At 54.0% G+C, this 18,376-nt stretch overlaps 1 protein-coding gene across 2 annotated transcripts in view; it reads right to left on the minus strand.

The window, feature by feature from the left end:
* Positions 1 to 12,926, minus strand: part of SOGA1 (suppressor of glucose, autophagy associated 1) — a 63,204-nt gene extending 50,278 nt beyond the window's left edge. For both annotated transcript variants that reach the window (XR_001366541.2, XM_014562506.2), the window contains exon 1: positions 11,918 to 12,926. Coding sequence is in view for 1 of the 2 variants with exons in the window: in XM_014562506.2 (XP_014417992.2) it covers positions 11,918 to 12,592 (675 nt within the window). In the remaining variant the exon portion in view is untranslated. The remainder of the gene's footprint in view (positions 1 to 11,917) is intronic.
* Positions 12,927 to 18,376: the final 5,450 nt, after the last annotated feature.

An 18,376-nucleotide genomic window follows, 5' to 3' on the forward strand; every position in this document is an offset into this window, starting at 1 on the left:
ATTTAAAAATATACTTTGATAACGGTATCTCAATATGTTTGGTGCCCTTTGTATTTTGTTTTTAACATTTGAAAACATTATTCTGAGAATTACTCTCAGCAGAGAGCTTAATGGGGTGCATGGCACAAAATAAGATGGAGGATGTTTCTCTGGAGCTGCCTCATCTGTGGGGTCTGGGTGGAGACCCCAAACCCGCTCTCCACCATCAGGGCATAAAGCTGGAGCAGCAGAGCTCCCCTTTCGAGCCACATTTTAAATGTTCCAGGAAAGAATGCTTTCTGCAGGAAACCTACACCAATGTAAGAGGATTAATCTTTGCACACTGAGGACAGAAGTTGGGGTTTAGATCTGGTGCTACTGGAGCACTCACAGTGACTCCAGATGCACAGGTCTGATGGAACTGGTCTGGAAGAGGAGATGGTGAGGTCTCCCGACCTGTGGGGCTGGAAGTGAAAGTGACTGAATACGAAGCCCCTCTGCAGAAACACAGCAAGTAGCAATGGGGGGATGAGCCCTGGCATCAGCTCCCAGCAGCCCAAAGAGGATGGGAACCTAGGGGACAGGACGTTCTGAAGGCAGGAGGAGGCAGCCTTGTACCAGCCACCAAGGAAAAGACTGTTTCAGAGCAGAGGTCTCTTGGGATAGAGTGGAAACCAGGAGGTGCCTGTTCAGCCAGCTGCCCCAGGGAATTCTGATATGGGCCCTGCAGACCACATTCTAGAAACCCTGGTATATATGCCAAGGCTGGTTCAGGAGCAGGGAGTGTCTCAGCCCTCCCAGCTCCCACGGGGACTCTCTACTGCTGGGCCTCCTTCTACTCGGTATCTGTCTCCCACTTCCTCACCTCTCCACCTCAAATGCCACCTCCACCAAGAAGCCTCCCTGGCTACCGACCCCAGGGCACAGCCCTTTTGTATGAACAATTAGTGAGGATCTCTGGTGGGCTAGACTCATCACCAAATCATTGGATTTAATCCCCATGATGGTCAGTCTGCTCCCCACAAATTTGTTCTCCACTCATTACACGGAGTGATTTTCTTTCTAACCATTACTCTCCTATTTGAAATCCTCCAGTGATCATCAAAATCTGGAAACAACACAACGCCCCTTAACTGGTGAATGGCTAAATGGTGGTACATCCATACAATGGAATACTACTTAGCAATAACAAGGAACTGCTGATACCCATAACCACGAGGGTGAAGCCCCAATGCTTTATAGGGAAGGAAGTCAGACTCAGTAGGCTACATACTGTATGATGCAATTTCTATGACATTCTGGAACAGGCAAGACTACAGGGACAGAAAACAGATCAGTGGTTGTCAAGGGCTGGGGGAGGAGGAAGGAAATGACTCCAAAGGGGCACAGGGGGAATTCTGGGGGGTGATGGAACTGTTCTGTATCTTGATTGTGGTGGTGGTTACAGAGCTGTATGCATTTGTCAAAACTCATTTTACGGTATGTAAATCACCTGACCTAAAAGCAAAACAAAAGCCTGACCCTGCCCACCTGTCCATCTTCATCTCCCCCCAACTCCTCCTCTCACTGGCCACACTCCAGCCACTTGGGTGGAAGACACCTCACCTGTCCCACCTCTAAGCCTCTGCCTGGATTCTCCTCCCTTGCATCTCCCACTACCAGCTCCCCCTCCTGCTAAAAGCCTCCACTTCAATGCCACCTCCTCGGAGAAGCCTTCCAGACCCCCCTAGGCCCATTGTGTCCACCTCAAACCTATGTTTCTTACATGGAGCAAATCCCAGGCTTATTTGTGGTACTAATTATTTTACTTGTTGCTCTGTTTGCTTGTGGAATGTTAGTCTCTACCACTAGGATGTGAGCTTCAGGAGGGCAGAGCCCAGCTCGGGGCCTGGTATGAAAAGGAACAGCTCAGTAAGTAGCTGCTGAATGAATAACAGCATCCAAAATGGGGAAGACTACCCCGCCTCAGTTCCACTCCCCTGCAGAAAACCACTTCTGGTCAGTGCTGCTGTGTCTAAAGCTGATTCTGTGAAGCGAATGCCCATGGTAGCTTTGGATCCCAGCTTGGGCCTCAAATCCCAGCCTAAGTGCATCCCTGCCAGACTCCAAACCTTACCCAAATATGTCACCTCCTCCCCAGGTTCTAGAGACCCAACCCACCGATGGGCAGACAGACCCTGGAGGAATGGCAACTGAGCTGAGGGACCCAGAACCTTCACTCTGCAGGACACCAACCACTCCAAAGGGGAACGGGAGCCTCTGCCTGGACCCCCTTCTCCCACACGGCCCTGGCCACCACGGTCCCTCCCGCCGGCCACAGCCCAGGCTGCCTGCCCATCTGCCACCCTGGCTCTGGCCCGGGCCACTCACCCCAGCCCGGAAGGGCTGACCTGCAGGGTGGGCCAGCAGTGGCCACAAGGGCAGCATGCCAGTGCCCCGAGAGGCCAGGGCAGCCATCTGCTGTCCCTTCTGCCTGTCCTCCAGGGTCTGTCAAGGCTCCAGATGAGATCATCACACTTGGACCCCAAGGAGGACAGAAGGCTCTGCAGAGCCCCAAGTCCCTCCCAGCTCAAAAACAAAGCCTCTGGGAGTAGCAGCAGGGGAAGAGGAACCCAAAGACTCCACCCCTTCGCAGGCAGGGACACTGAGGCCTAGAGAGGAACTGGGGACAACCCCGTAGTCCTCCAGACAATCCAGAGCCAAGCAGGGAGGGACCTTGGGTTCCTGCCTCCCAGCCCAGAGCTCAGCCCAACTTAGCCTCCTTGGGTAGAGGCTGGGCTCTAGTTTTAAGGGAGTCAGGGTCAAAGGTCCTGGAGAAAGAGTCAGGACCCCAGCCAGGCATGGCCATGCCACACGATGCCCTACTCCCGCTGGCACGGAGGCTGCCTGGTCCCAGTGACCCAGAGAGTCACAAGGGAAGACAGTCTTGGACTTGCTTCTCCAACAGCAATAAATAATTACGGGTACACAGCTCTATGAGCGCTCCCCCCGTGCCAGGTAGCACATGTCATCTCGCTGTATCCCCAGCCATCCCTACTGACTGCAGGAACTAAGGTCAGAAAGGTCAACTCAAGGTCACATGTTCAGTGGCACAGCCAGGATTTAAGTCTAGTTTGAGCTCTTGTGAACTAGACTAGACAGTCTCTGTGATGGGACCAGAGTGACGATTATAACAGCAAATACTGACAAGGGCTTACCATGCGCCAGACACTGGGCTGAGTTCTGAACCAATGTCCATGACCTCATGCTCAGTAACGGTCCTTTTGAGGCAAGTGCTATTGTTTTATGCTCATTTTACAGATAAGCAAACAGAGGCTCAGGAAGATGAAGGAGACAAAGGCAATAAGGGGTGAGCCTCCCAGATCCAGCACAGCTCTGGCATAAAGCCACAGACACTCCCTCTGGTAGGGAGCTGTGTGTGTGTGCATGTGTGTGTGTGCACATGTGTATTGGGGGAGGGGGTGTGGAATGTCCAGAGACTGCTGCCCACCAAGGCCAGACCTGGCTTGTCACTGCCCCATTCCAGGCCTCAACCAACACAGCAAGGAGTCCCTGCAGCCCCAGATGCCTCAGGGGGGATGTTTACAGCAGGAGCACTGACAGTGTTCCTCCTGTCCTTTCTCTGTTGACAGGAAGGAAGCTGAAGGCAGCATTTGGATCTGGATGTGTTTAAAATATCCCCCAAACAGCTCTGGGCTGCAGCCAAATCTCTGAGCCAGGAGAGAACAGGGCTCAGAGGTCCACAGGGAGGGAAATCGAGGTTGGAGAGTCAAGGGTGTGGCTCCGGGCCGCACAGCCTGAAGCTCCAGCACACCCCAGCATTCCAAACCTCTGAGCCTCTGCTCTGCCACTCCCCCTGCTTGGCATCCTGCAAAGGGTACCATGAGACCCTAGTCCTTTTGCCTTTTGCCACTTACAGGCTGTGTGACCTCTAGCAAGCCCCTTAACCTCTCTGAGCCTCAGTTTACACCTGTGTGAAAGGAAGGGGTTAAGGACCAGCCTCGTAAGATCCCAGCTCTCATGCAGAACACATAGGGGGAGGGGTTGGTGTGAAACCTGTAATTACTAAATTAGTAATCTAATTACTGTTGAGATAAATGTCCCAAGGGAAGCTCCCGGGTGTCTAACACAGGAGCCTGGCCTGGAGCTGAATATAAGAAGGTGAAGGAAAAAACCAAGGGAGCAGGTAGGAAACTGCAGTTCGAAGGCCGGGTGCTGGAGTGGGAAGAGCGCAGGGACAGAGGCCTGGGGTGCATGGAGTGCTTGGAGCTTGGGTGGAGCAGGGATGAGGTGACGCTGAGAAAGGCACGAGCACACAGGCCACCCAGTCACTTGGGCAGGGCCAAGGAGGGGTGTGGACAGGAGAGGCTGATGCAACTGACCCAGAAGATCCCATGTGGATCTGGGGCAAAACCAGGGTAAAGAGGTTTTGCTGGTCCAGTCTAACCACAGGACCCCAAATTGTTTTCCTGCTGGAGCCTGAGCTTCTCTTTGTGGTGCAGGCAACGGGAGATTATTCACCTCGGTCTTAGAACGTGGGGCCCCAAAGGTGACCTCCATCAGCAAAGGTGTATCTCCACGTTACAGAGTCTGCAGCACTGGCCTCGCCATTCAGAGAAGACTGACCTGGGGTGGGAGGGATGAGCTGGGAGATACCCACAATGCACTTCAGCTCCACATACACCTCTCAGGTCCCTGCTCCATTCAAGACCTACATCCAGAGCCAGATACAACCCCTGTCGTCAAGGATCCAGGGCTTATGGGCAGTCAGACCCGAGCCTGCAGATAATAAGCGATGAGGGCAGGGAGCTGTTGAGTCCTTACTATGAGCCAGGCCCTAGCTAATCCTTATACACCTGCTTTCTCTTATTTAATCCTCACACTAACCTGCAGGGTGAGCACTATCAGCATCCCCATTTTACAGGTGAGAAGACTGAGGCTCATAAAGGGGACGCTCATAGAAGAAGAGACAGAACCAAAATTCAAGCCCAGGTGGGCTTGGCCCTAAGCCACAGTGCTCTTCACCAGCTTGGACCCCGGAGAAGGGAAAGGTGGCCTGCTGTTTCCAACTTCTCTGATCCCCTGCCATTCTTCAGGGAGGCCAGCACTATCCACTGACCTGTGGGCTTCTCAGTGAATGTCAGGGCCACCTGGCCCAGCACACCTGAGTCTCTGGCTCTTTCCCCCTCAGCTCCAAGTTCCTTCTGGTACCAGAAGGAAGAGAATGTGACTGCAGATGAGGTCATGCCTATGCAGCACCCGGGGAAATGACCTTAGGAATAACGTTGGCTGCTGGTCAGGCCCCTCTCTGGGGAGCTCCCTCAGCCCCAGAGGTTACACAAGACGTGGGACTCACTCCCTCTGCCCAGGATGGTGCTGGATATACCACATACCTGAACACTCATCTTCCCAAGTGCTCTGCAAGAAAGGGATTAAATTCCCATTTTACAGACAGGAAGACTGAGGCTTGCTGAGGGGCCTTACACATGGGGATCATGTACAGGGAGGAGATGGCAAAGCAAGATTTGGCCTCAGACCTGACCCCCAATGTGGAATTTGTCCACCTCCCTCCCTGGGCCCCTGGCTTTGTGCCCAGTGCTACAGACACATGGAAAGGAGGCAGCTCTTAACCATGGCCCCCTCCCAACAAGGTGCTCACAATGCCTCAGCTCAACATTCAATGCTTTCCTGACTCCTTGTCCCAGCCTCTCCCTCACCACTGCCTACCACCTACCACTCCCTCCAGCTCTCTGGAAGATGAGGGCAAGCAGGAAATTCCGAGGAGATTAGAAGGGAGTTGCCCCTGGGCAGTGTTTCTCCTTCTGGCAGGCCTGGCAAGCTCCCTGTCACTCAGCCCACTGGGCCCAGGCCCAAGGGCTGGGCATCAGAGGCCTGAGGGCCTTTGGTCCAACTTCTCCACCTTGGGGACCTGCCAGCCCCTTATCCACCTCCCTACCACTTAGCCGCAGCCAGGCTCCTAGGACCCCCAGAGCCAGGAGGTTACAAAATCCAGCCCCCGTCACACTCGTGGAAGGAAGCCTCACGAAGGAGCTGAAAACAGTAGTTTGTACACATTAGCTCCAGGGAGACACAGACCAGGATTTCCTGTGTTTCTGTGTGGCTGAAATGTCATAGCCAGTGTGAGTGTGTGTGTGTGTATCCTGGTTTGTGGGTCTCTGGCTCCTGGTTTGTGGGTCTCTGGCTCCTGGTTTGTGGGTCTCAAATGCTACAGGTCTGACATTTGAGTGCTCTGAGCTTGTGTCCTGCTTAGGTGTACATGGCGGCAGGTCTTGGCCGTGTGTGTCTCCTGCGTGTGTGTCTGTGAGCCCTGGGTGTGCAAGGGCCTCTGCCCTTGCTCCCACCATGGAAGAAGCAGCGGGGGTGTCTCAGGGATGAGCCTGTGTCTGTGCCCTCCTGGCAGGGGCGGATCTGCAGATTTCCACGGGTGCTAGCACCCGTGTGTAATGAGTTTGCGTGGGTTTGTGTGTGTGCCTGTGTATGCATGTGTACTTCCGATATGTCTGAGGGTGTCTCCAGGGTGTGTCCACCTCTGGGACATGGCCAAGCGTGTCTGAGGATGTGTGGGGGTGTGTTTCTGAGCCGGTGGTCTCCTAGATGGTGTGAGTCTCTGTTGTGTCTGTTTGGTAACGTGTGGGTGTGATAGGACAGGAGGTGGTGGATCCTGCATGGGTCTGTGTACTTCTCGGAGCGGGTATCCTCTCCAGGGTTTGGAGGTGTGCTTCTGGAAGCAGACAGCATAAGGATGTCACCAGATGTGTATGTGAGACGTTTGTGAGTGGCTGTGGATCACTGAGCATGTGCTGTGAATACGTGTACATGTGATTGTGTGTGCAAGAGAGTGTGTGTGCAGGGACACAGGCCCAGCCCCTCTGCAAGGAATGCTGGGAGCCCTGTGGTCCCCCTAAGGCCTCAGCAGCCACTGCCTCACATTTTCCATCTCATTCTCCATCTCGCTGGAGCTGCCCTGCTCCCCCCATGACAGGCAAATGGCTGAGGATCCTTAAAGACCCAGTTCTCAGAGCAGCTTCTTCCAAGCCACCTGTCAGCTGCCTCAGGGAGGGCTGGGACTCAGGGCAGGAACCAGCCAGGAGCTTTGCTGACCATGATGACCACCCTCTCCCCACCCAGTGACAGACAGACTGCAGTCCTCCCCCTGCAGCTGCTGGGAGCTGCGAAGAGCTCATAGTTTGCTGGCTACTGCCCCAGACATCTGGCACAGGGCCTGGTACCCAGGAGGCACCTGGAAAATATGTGCTGAATGAATGAATGAATGCCTGGAGAAGGAGGTAAGGGAATGGTGACCACTTGGACAGGCACTAACATGTGTACTTGATGGACATCATCGCGTGGAAAAGGATCCCCACGATCCTGGGGAGAAGAAAAAGTCTCAGAAAGGCTGAGTATCTTACCCAGCGTCACACAGCCTGTAACTGACAAAACCAGTGAGAATCCTGCTCTGTGAAGCTTGGAGGCACAGGTTGCCTCCTGAGGGTGCAACAGTGACGAGGGAAGGGAGCTTCCTGGGGTTGTCTATTGAGGTTCCCAAGTACGTTAGCTGTGCAATCTCAGGTACACGACATAACCTCTCAGTTTCCTCTCTGTTGAGTGGGTCGGATGTCAGAATCCTCCACACAGGATTGCTGCGAGGAGTAAAGGGCTTAATTAGCCCAGAGTCTTGCACATAACAGGATTCCTCTCACCAACCTATGTCCCAGACTAGACACACTGTCAGCGACCACAAGCTCACACTGCAGTCAGACTGTGGAAAGAAGAGGACCCAGGATTATACTACCCAGGTTTGGAATCCTGGCTATGTGATCTGGAGCCTCCATTTACCCAACTGTACAAGGGGATGACTAGGGCTGAACTAGATGCTTCCTCTGGGCCCTTCTGGGCTGACATCTAGATTGGATACACTTCAAACATTCACATGTAGAACCTCCAATGACATGGGGCAGCCTTGCTTCATGGAACCCACACAATATGGCATGTGATCACACCTTCCTGTCCTCCCAGGAGCAGCTCCTGATTTATTAACATCCTAAAGCTAAGGGGATCCACCCTCCTGGCTTCTTGCAGCTCCCTCAAGAATGAAGACATGGACATCCTGTCTGCTTGTTGGCTAGCAGTAATAACATTCCCTAAAAGATGCACGATTTCACTGCTTGCAAAATGTTTTCTCGTCTACTCGCACTTCCCTGATTCCTGAAAACAATCCTATGAAGTTGCCCAGGCAGATTCCATGATCTTCATTACATAGATGAAAAAAAAAATGTAGCTCAGAGAGGCCAAGTGACTTACTCATGGCCACAGAGTAAATGGCAGAGTCAGGTCTCAAAGCCAGTCTTTGGGCTCCAACTCTCAGATTGCTCCATCCATACCCAGTGGGTTCTCAGCATGCCCTCACATGGTACATGGGCAACAGTTAGTGAAGATGGGGAGCTGGAAGGCCTCAGACCACCAGGGTTTTCAAGATCAAACTGTCAATGTGTCTGCTCTGCAGCCAATGCTGCATCTTAGAATCCTGAACCTTACAAGTTAGTAACCTTCAGACTTCCTTGGCTGGAAAGGACCCTGAGGAAAGGTAACTTAACTATAACCACCACATAAAGGCCCCCCTAAATCCTCCTCAAGTAATCACAATTAGCATCATTCTGTACAGTTTACAAGCTGCTTTCAACCCCATGTCTTTACCCACCATGCAAAGTCATCCAGCGTTAACTGTGAATAACTCAAGTGACAGCCAGCTCACCCCCTTCTCTGTAGCAGCTCCTTCTATCATCTCATTGGGAGACAGCTGCCCCGTTTACACTTTCCCTGCTTGGGCCCCCAGTGCAAGCCTCATGCCACAGGAGATCTGCCGTTACCCACAAGGCCTTCCCCAGTTGACGGTTCCCAGTGCCCTGCACCAGCTGGGAGATGAGCTTGAGCAGGGCCCCACCAGACTCCCTGGGACTCAGTCCAGGCAGCACGAGGCCTGTCAGGGATACACTGGGGATTTGCAGTCCTTCTCTTGGTAACTCAGTTCCTGCACCTTGGAAGCAAAGTGGCCCAGAGAGACAGGAAACACGTCAAGAGTACAATGTACTCTTACTCCACACCCGGCTGCCTGGAGAACTGGCTCTGGGACCTGGAGCAAGTCCCTTCCCTGCCCTGGCCAGTTTATCCATCTGTAGAAGGAACAAAACCACACCTCCTGTAACAGCCTCTACATTTATGGCCCCCATCCACTGTCTCCAAATTCTCACCTTGCCTCTGTGAGGTTGGCAGCTGGGTTCAACAAAGCTCTAGAGAAGTTTAGGGACTGACCCACGTGTATACAGTGGTAACAGCACAATCTGGTCCTGCTCTCCCATCCAATCTCTTTCCTCTCTCCAGCCTCCATGCCGTTCTTCAAAATCCACAAGCTTCTTCCTACTTCCCTTAGCCTGGAATGTTCCTACTCCAGCTCCTCATTCAGCTGATTTCACCTCATCCTGCCACCCCTGGACTCCCTGAGCACCCCCAGCTCCACCTTCACATGCTCTCGGCATACTGTGTCCCTCCCCACCCTCATCACAATCTGTACTGGATGTATTGTAGGACTATTGTTTAATCCCAGTCTCCCCCACTAGACCAACATTTCCATGAAAACAGACATGCCATCCTTGTCCATGGCTGTATCCTCAGACCTGCACTAGTGCCTGGTACACAGTAGGCATTAAATAAATAGTTGGTGAATGAATGAATGAGGGGTCAGGACTACTTTGGGTGGGGAGGAGGATCTATTCTGAAGCCCCCACAGAGTCCACAAGGGACATGATAAGTGTGGTGGAAACGCGTCACGTACCACTTGAGAACAGGAGTGATCACAGCTGCCCTCACTGAGGCTCACAGCGTGCCAGGCACATTAGTGGTATCTGCACATATCATCTCATTTAACCCTTAAGGTTGGAAGATGTGTGATGCACCTTTTTACAACAAGGAAACTGAGGTCCAGAGACATTAAGTAACTTGCCCAAGATCACACAGCCAGGAAGGCACAGACCCTAGATCTAACAGTAGCCTGAGGCCTGTTCATGAAGCTGGAAACACTGAATGAATGAGGAAACTGAGGCTGAGCCCTGTCCCAGGCAGTGAGAGGTCCCCAGCCAGGTCCCAGTCCCTGTGAGACCTTGGGCTCAATCCCCAGCCTTCTGGGACTACTTTCCATCTTATCCGTCATGAGTGGCTCAGGCGGCCTCCAGAGCTCTGCCTGGTGACTTCTTGGGATGAACAGGAGCCCATGGGGGTGGGTCCATGAGAAGACCTTGAAGCAAAGCTCAGTGGCACCCCCCTTCCTTTGCCAGAGTAAGCAGTGGGGCCAGGAGACGGGAGTGAGGAGCTCAGTGTTTGAGTTTATAGCAGCTCAGGCAGCGAGTACGGAAGCAGCTCAGAGACCGAGAGGGCAGGGCCAGGCCTCCTTCTGGCTTGTCTCCCTCCTCCTACCCACCCTCCACTTGTCTTCTCCTCACCACTAGCTTCTGAAGACTACAGGAGCTGATCAAATCCCAGATTGTCAGCACTGAATGGGCTCTTGAGGGGCCTCCCATTTAATAGAAGAGGAAACTGAGGCCTGCTGAAGAAAGGTTAGAGGCTAAAAGGGTAGATTATCCTGATTCAGACAGACCTTGTCTTTCTATTCTACAAGCAGATACTAAACACACATCGGAGAGCAGATCCTGAAGGAAATGGGGAGGGAAAGACACAGTTAAGCAAGACCCCAAAAACTCTACTGAGAGAGAAACCCTATTGGCCAGAAGAGCTACAGCACAAAGCTAAGTGTTGCTGGGCAGATGTAAGTCAGCAGAGTTGCCATTAACTCAGCGGCTCTTGGCCAGGGCTGCTCTGGATGTCATGCCAGGACATCACCTAATAAGAGTAGGTAACATTTTGGCCTCTTCCAAAACCATGCCCAGGCAGTAGAACCCATGAAGCTTCCAGTCTCCCAGGCCAATGTCAACACACAATGGCTGGGCTGTCCCTGAAGCTGCCTGGGTGCCAGGCAGTGGGCAGACAGAGCCTGGTCTGCACCCAGCAGGTGCTCATATCCACTGAAAGTGTGAAGGCAAAGCCTGCTCTCAGGTCCCACACGACCAGAGGCAGTACCCCTTTCAGATGTCAGTCCTTCCCTCCTCTCACTGGGAACATGGAAAGGAGGTGGGCACAGGCCCTCAGGCACCGATGGGGCTGCTGTGTGCACAGGGCCTGTCCCAAAAAAGGCAGAAGACAATATCCTGGGATTTAGGAAGCTGCCTCTGAACCGGTTCTCCCACGACATCATCCTCTCAGGCTGTGGGACCGTTAGACTGGGCGGAAGTCGGACTCCAGCCAAGGGGATGTTCCCAGATGTCATGCTTTCAAACGGGACCCGCCCTGAAAGGCAGGCTGGGACAGGCCTGGGCCAGGAAAGCCCTGGGTAAAGACGCAGGATGGTGTTCTGGCCTCTCTTTGGCAGGGGATGGCCACAGGTCTTCCTGGCAGCAGTGTACATGAGTGCCTGTCCCAGAAAGGAGTCAACCAAAGGCCTGATGTCTGGCCTGGAGGAGGGGGCTCTGAGCAGCTGAATCAGAGGTCCAGCCCCTCATTAAGTACCCACCCCCATCCCAAGTACCCACGGAGGTATCTTTCAAAGTACTTTTCTCAAGCCCCCTTCTCAAATCAGGGTCCTTTGGGCAGTCTCCTCTTCCAGGTCCCTCCCTCAGGAAAGGGTTTCCCAGATACAATGGGACCGGGATGTGAGGGAGCCCTAGACGGACCTCAGGATGCCCCTGAGGGTTTGGGCCCCTTTCCCAGCTCATGTAGTGGGGACAGTGGGCCGGCTGGGTGTCTCAGGCCGATGAGGCTGTGACACCCGGCGCCTCCCCGCGGCCTCCCTTTCCTCTATCGGCACCCCCACCTTGAGATAGTCGTTCTCCGAGCGTAGCTCCTCCAGCTCTCGCACGAAGCCGCCTGGCCCGCAGTCCAGCATCTCCTCGGTGAGGTCGGAGAAGGCAAGCGAGGCACTGAGTGGCAGGCGGCTGCTGCCCACCGACGACGCAGCCACTGACGGCTCCTCGGGGGAGACGGGCGGCCGCGGAGGCTGCTGTGCGGACGGCGCAGGCTGGGGAGGCTGCCCGGTGCGGGCCCCCGCCGGGCCCCCCGCCGCCGACTCGGCGTCGCTGCTCAGCGCCAGCTCCAGGCCCAGCAGGCGCGCCTCCTCCGACGCGCAGTCCGACACCTCCGAGCTGCTGTCGGTGAGACTGGGCGGCGGTGGTGGCGGTCGCGGCCCGGTCCCTGGGCGCGGACGGCCCTTGGCTCGGACTCCGGTGCGGACCCCGGCCACCCGCGTCCCTGCGCCCCGCGCCCCGGGCGCCACCGCACGCCCCTTCTTGTCGGGCCGTGCCGAGGACGCAGCGCTGCAGGCGGCTGCTGCTCCCGGGCCTGGGCCGCGGCGGCCCTTGGCCAGCGACCAGCCGGCCACGTCCTTGGGCCGGGCCGGTGACGGCGCGCGGTGGCTCTTCTTCCTCTCTGGGGCGGGCGCAGGCGGGGGGCCGCAGCCCCGAGCCGGGGCCTCCCCCACCGGCACCTCCATCGCGACCTCCCTCGGCCTCAACGAGCCGCGCGCATGGCCCGGGCCTGCCCGAACTCCGCGCGCCGGGGGAGTCTCCCGGCGCCGCTCCGGCCGCTCCGGCCGCGGATCCTCACGGCCCACCTCAGCCCCCGAGCTGCGCTCGGGTCCCGAGCCCCGCCGCACGGTCTCTCCGCTGCTCTGGGCTCGGAGAGAACGGCCCGACCGCCTCCAGGCGCCCCGGCTCCGGCTCCGGCTCCGCCCGGTGCCCGCCCCCCCGGCCTCGCCGCGCCCCCGGAGCGCGCCCGGGCCCCGGCTGCCTGCGCGCCGATCGCTCCCCCGGGATCCGAGTCCGGCTGCGGCCCGGGCCCCGGCTCCGCCCGGCGCGGCCCGCCCCCCGCGCAGCCCCGCCAGCTCCCCGCCCCGCCGCCTCGGCTCGGGGGCGCGCGGCTCCGCGAACAAAAGGCGGACGCGGCGGGAGCGACAGGGAGGGACACAGGCAGCGAGCGAGGGAGGGATCTGCGAGGCAACAGCGACCCCCTCGAGGGTCAGGCAGGCCCGGGCTGCCGCGGCCCGAGATCCCTCCTTCTCCGCTCCGCCGCCGCCTCCTCCCCTGCCGGCCTGGGGAACGCACCCGGAGGAGGCGCCCCTGCTCCCCGCGTCCAGGCAGGGGTCGCGCGAGCGGCGAGACGGGGTACTCCCAGGCAGAGGCCGGCCGGACCTCAGATCGCGGGAGCCAGCATCCATATACGCGCCGAGTACCTCGCCCCTCGCGGCTGCGCGGAGCGTGCGCAAACTCCGCCCCCCGAACCTCGCAGAGCAAGACCGATTATCCCATTGTACAGATGCATAAACTGAAGCCTACGGAAGACACGCGATTAGTCAGTGGCAGAGCCGGGATGGAACCCAAACCTCGCACCTCCAGGGCGTGCTTCGGTTCTTCCACCGTTGCTTCCCTACATCCGTAGGGAGCGTGGAGCCCTGGATGCATGCCCGGCTCTGCCCGCCTTGACCGGCTGTGATTTCAGGCATACTCCCTCCTACCCTGACCGGGGTCCCAAGCTCTGCACGACTAAAATGGAGGCGACCCGTTCTGAGGAATCAGACCAGCGGATGCTTTGGGAATAGGTTTCGGTTCCCATGGGGGCTCGTCTGGACTGGACACTGTTGCCCTGATCCCCACACGTCTCATCCCAAGAGCAACTCTGGAAGACCCCAGAGCCCCCGCTCTGGAGGCAGTCGTTTCTTTCCTTCCAGAATTATGCTGTTATGTTGTTGATTTTCCCATGTGTCTGCCACACCTTCCCCGCCCCCGTTCCTCGCTGCTGCTCCGCGTCACCGCCGAGCCATCGCTGAGCAGAGCCACTTGAAGCCCTTTGGCTGCCCCGCTGGCTGGCACTAACCCTCAGGGTGGCACCCCCTTGCCAGGCTGGGGGGTGGAGCAGGGCTCTGTTTACCCCTCTGCAGCCTCTTCTTCCTCCACCTGTTCCCCTCCATTTCCTTTTCCTCTTCCTTCTGCCCCTTTCCCCCTTCTTTTTCCATTTCTCCCTTTCCCTCCTCCGGCCCATTTTCTCCTTCCTCCTCCTCCTCCTCCCCCCGGTCCTGTTGCTGCATCTCCTCCTGCTCTTGACACACAGTTGGCATCAGGTCCACTTTGTTTCCATCCCACTTCCCCCACCACAGCAAATACACTCCTGGGTACACCCTCTCCCGTGAGGCATGGCTTCACCCCATGGAACTGTGTCTATGTGTGTGAGTGCCCCCTCCATCCTCAGCTCCCTCCTCCAGGTACCCCTGCAGGGAGCCAGATATAGAGCAGGGCCACTCAGCAGGTTCTCTGCAAACACTTCTTCAGGGGCATTTCCACCTCCTCCTAGCAAGGCACCAGCTTCCCTGCCCCCACTGTCCACTCACCCAATCCACAGGTACCAAGTAGGACCCTGAGGGACACAGTGGTGGACTTGTCAGTGGTGAGTTTCTGACCTCGTGGAACACACAGTATAGAGAGGTGGAGAGATGAGCCACCAAAGATTCATCACAAACAGTGTGGCATGGCATGGCACAGGGGCAAGGACCAGGGCAGACTCTCCTGCTTCCCGGGCCTCAGAAGACCCTACTTGGTCTAGTCTAGTGTAACAGATGACAGGGTCCTTTCTGACAGGGGTCCAGAATTGACTCCAGGCAGGTGGGGAGGCCGTCTAGGGCTTCCTGATCCCTGGGCACTTATACCAGGCTCTGTGTTCAGCACTTAGTGGAGGATCTCAGAAAGGTTAGGAACTTCTTGTGGCTGATTGTATTTTCCAAAGATAGGTACAGCAATATATAGCTCACCCCAATTATTCTTTCTTGCAGTACGGCATTAAATGATAGGGTCTATGTTCCCTCCCCTTGAACCTGAGCAAACTTCTGTGACTGCCTCAACCAATGAAGAATGGCAGAAGTGACACTGTGACTTCCAAAGCTAAGTCATAAAAGGCAGTATGACTCTGACCAGCTCAGTCTCTCTCTGCCTCCGTCTCTCTGTGTCTCTCTGTCTCTGTCTCTCTCTCTCAATCCACTCTCCCTTGGAACTCAGCCACCACATTAGGAGGAAGCCCAGGCCTCGTGGAGAGGCCATGTGAAGGTGTTCCAGCCAACAACTCCAGCTCTGGTCCCGAGCAGGCCCCTGATATGTGACAGAGTGAACCTTCAGATGATTCAGCCCCCAGCCTTGGAGCTGCCCCAGCTGATGCCAAGTGGAGCAGAAATGAGCTGTCTCAAACTGCAAAAAATTGTTGTTGTTTTAAGCCACTAATTTTTTATGTAGTTTGTTATGCAGCAGTGGATAAGTGGAATGCTTGTCCCAGGTCATACAGCTTGCAAGTGGCAGGGCTGGGAATGATTTGAACCCAGGGTCATCCAATTTCAGAGCCTGTTGAGTGGTATCTGGCTCAGGAAGACAGTGTGTGCTATATAAAGCTCTACTCAAGAAGGAATGAAATAGGGGAGGGTATAGCTCAGTGGTAGAGTGCATGCTTAGCATGCACAAGGTTCTGGGTTCACTCCCCAGTACCACCATATAAATAAACAAATACCTAATTACACCCAAAAAATAATAAATAAAAAAATTTAAAAAGGCATGAAACATTAAATGATTGTAACAATTATGTATCAGATTGTAAGAAATGAAGATGCTGATTACCCAGTGGGAGAATGGTTTATTCTCCCTTTCAAGCAGCTAAATTGACCAACATGATGGAAACTGAATGGAGACTAAATTCTGGAAAGCTCCAAAGGGGATGTGATTTAAAAAAAAAAAAAACTAGAAGTTTTGTTCCTTATACGAACCACTGGCTGAAGGAGAATTAAAGAAATTAGTAAGGGAACCTACTTTAAATAGGGTAGTCAAGGAGGCCTCTCTGAGGAGGTGACATTTAAACTGAATTCTTCAAAGAGCCAGAGTAAGAGAATTCTAGGCAGAGGGAACAGCAAGGGCAAAGACCCTGAAGGAGGACCAAGCTTGATAAATGTTCGAGGGAGTGAGAAGGTCAATGTGACTGGCCCTTGATGAGGGATAAAAGGGAAAGGACAAGACAGAACTGGAGTGGTCAGCGGGGCCCAGGGATGCCCTCAGCAGGGGCTTTATTATCAATGCAGTGACAAGCCATTGGGACTTTGCAAGGAGGGGCATGATAGAATCTAATTTATGTTTTAAATAGATCACTCTACCTGATGGTAAGAGGATGCTAGAAGGTGGATTAAGGGGCTATTGAATGAGACTCAGAGAGATAACAGTGACTTGGATGAGGGTGGAGGCAGTGGGGAGGGAAAGAAGAGCGTAGTCTTGAGATCTGCTCTAGAGCTTTGAAGAGCCAGACACCCTTGGCTGGAGGTGAGGGATCAGAGAAATGAAGTCAAGTTCAGCTCCCAGGTTTCTGGCTTTAGTTACCAGATAAATGATGGCACCATTGAAGAAAACAGCTTGGAGGTGGTCAAGGGTAGAGAGACCAGGCTTGGAGAGAAATGGAGAGCTCTCTCTGGACACGTTCAGTTTGAGATGTCTATTGAGAAGTCCACATGAAGAACCCATCTAGGCTACTGACCTATGAGTGTGGAGCCCAAGGAAGCAGTTGGTCTGGAGTTACGAAGAGTCATCAGCATTTAGACAATATTTAAATTCAGAGTCCAGGTGAGGTCACACAGGGAGAGAGTCTAAAGAGAGATGAAAAACTGATCTAGAACCAGGAAGTTAAGAATTCCTGGGTCTATCACAAACTAGTGGTTACCAGTGCGGAGAGGGGAAATACAGGGGTAGGGGAGTAAGAAGTACAAACTATTCTGTATAAAATAAGCTACAAAAATACATTATACAACACAGGGAAATATAGCCATTATTTTATAATAGCTATAAATGGAGCACAACCTTTAAAAATTGTGAATCACTACATTGTACACCTGTAACTTACATAATACTGTACATCAACTGTACTTCAATTTTTAAAATTAAAAAAGTTAAATTAAAAAAAATTTTAAAGATTAATAGTTGTTACCTCCGAGAGTGGATGAGATTGGGAGAAGACAGATAAAAGGAGCTGTCAATAATTACTCCAAAAACATCTATCATTAATTGTTTGAATCTTATTAAATGATACTATAGCCACATAATATGTCTTTAATAAAGGAGAAAATTAAAAAGAAAAGAAAGAAAAAAGAATTGCTCATTCTAGAGAGTGGGTGAAAGAGAAGCCAGCCACAAAAGACAAAGAGGGAGGCCAGTGAGGGAGGAGGGAAACCAAGACAGCGTGTTGTCAGGAGTAAATGTACCAAGAGGGGGGGCTGCTGGGTCAAGCAATGGAGAAGCTGGATGAAGATGAGAGCAGGAAAGTGCTCCCTGCAGAGCGACATGGAGGCTGCTGGGGACCTTGACAGGAGCAGGGGTGGGGGGATAGATGCCAAAAGCGGCGGATTGAAGAGTGAACAGGAGGTAGCAGTGGAGTGTAGGGAGAAGAGGATGGAGCAGTCGTGGAGGGAACTGTTGTGTTGGGGTGGGGGACACGCGGGAGATGGAAGAGGCAGAGATAGAGACAGGGCAGGAGAGGCAGAGAGGGACTGATCCAGGGAGCAGGACTGGCTTTCCATTATCCTGGAGGGAAGGCAGAAGAGATAGGTGAGAGGCAGGTGGGTCTGCCGGGAAGCTTAGGGAGTGACTGATAATGGCTTCTGCTTTCTCAATGAAGAATAAAGTCTCTGGCTGAGAGTGAGGAGACGAAGGAGTGGGAGTTGTGTGAGGAGGGCAAAGCCTGTCGGTAAGAGTGGTCTGAGCCTGGACACCAGACATCCCAGGGTGTGTGAGGAGGGTACGTGATGCACCCACCCAAAGTGAAGCCACAGCCCAGCAAACACCAGGTGTAGTCTAGTCATTTTCTCATAACGAATTCAGGTTTATTTCGCATAGCTGAAACCGTACCGCATACCCAGTTTTATATCCTGCTTTTCTCCACTTTAGTAGCAGAAGCATTTCCCCATGCATTTATAAGCTCTTAGCAAACATCACTTTTAATACTTAGAAATAAGTATTCAGAGTGGATGTTCCATGGGTCACTTAACCTTTCCCCCTTTTATTGGACAGTGAAATTGTTTCCTGGCAATGACTTCTGCAGCTCTGAAAGAGGCGGTGTATGTTCTGGGGGAGAAAGGAGAAGGCAGGCTGCAATGCAGAGCTGGGACGTTCATCACTCTGGCTCCTAGAATCTCGTCGTGGAAGCTTTTTAGAGGCTAATTCCATGGCAATTGGCGTTGCTGCCAGGTCACATTCTGAATTTTCCTGGA

The sequence above is a fragment of the Camelus ferus genome, chromosome 19 (genome assembly GCF_009834535.1).
Source record: "Camelus ferus isolate YT-003-E chromosome 19, BCGSAC_Cfer_1.0, whole genome shotgun sequence".
NCBI lineage: Eukaryota > Metazoa > Chordata > Mammalia > Artiodactyla > Camelidae > Camelus > Camelus ferus.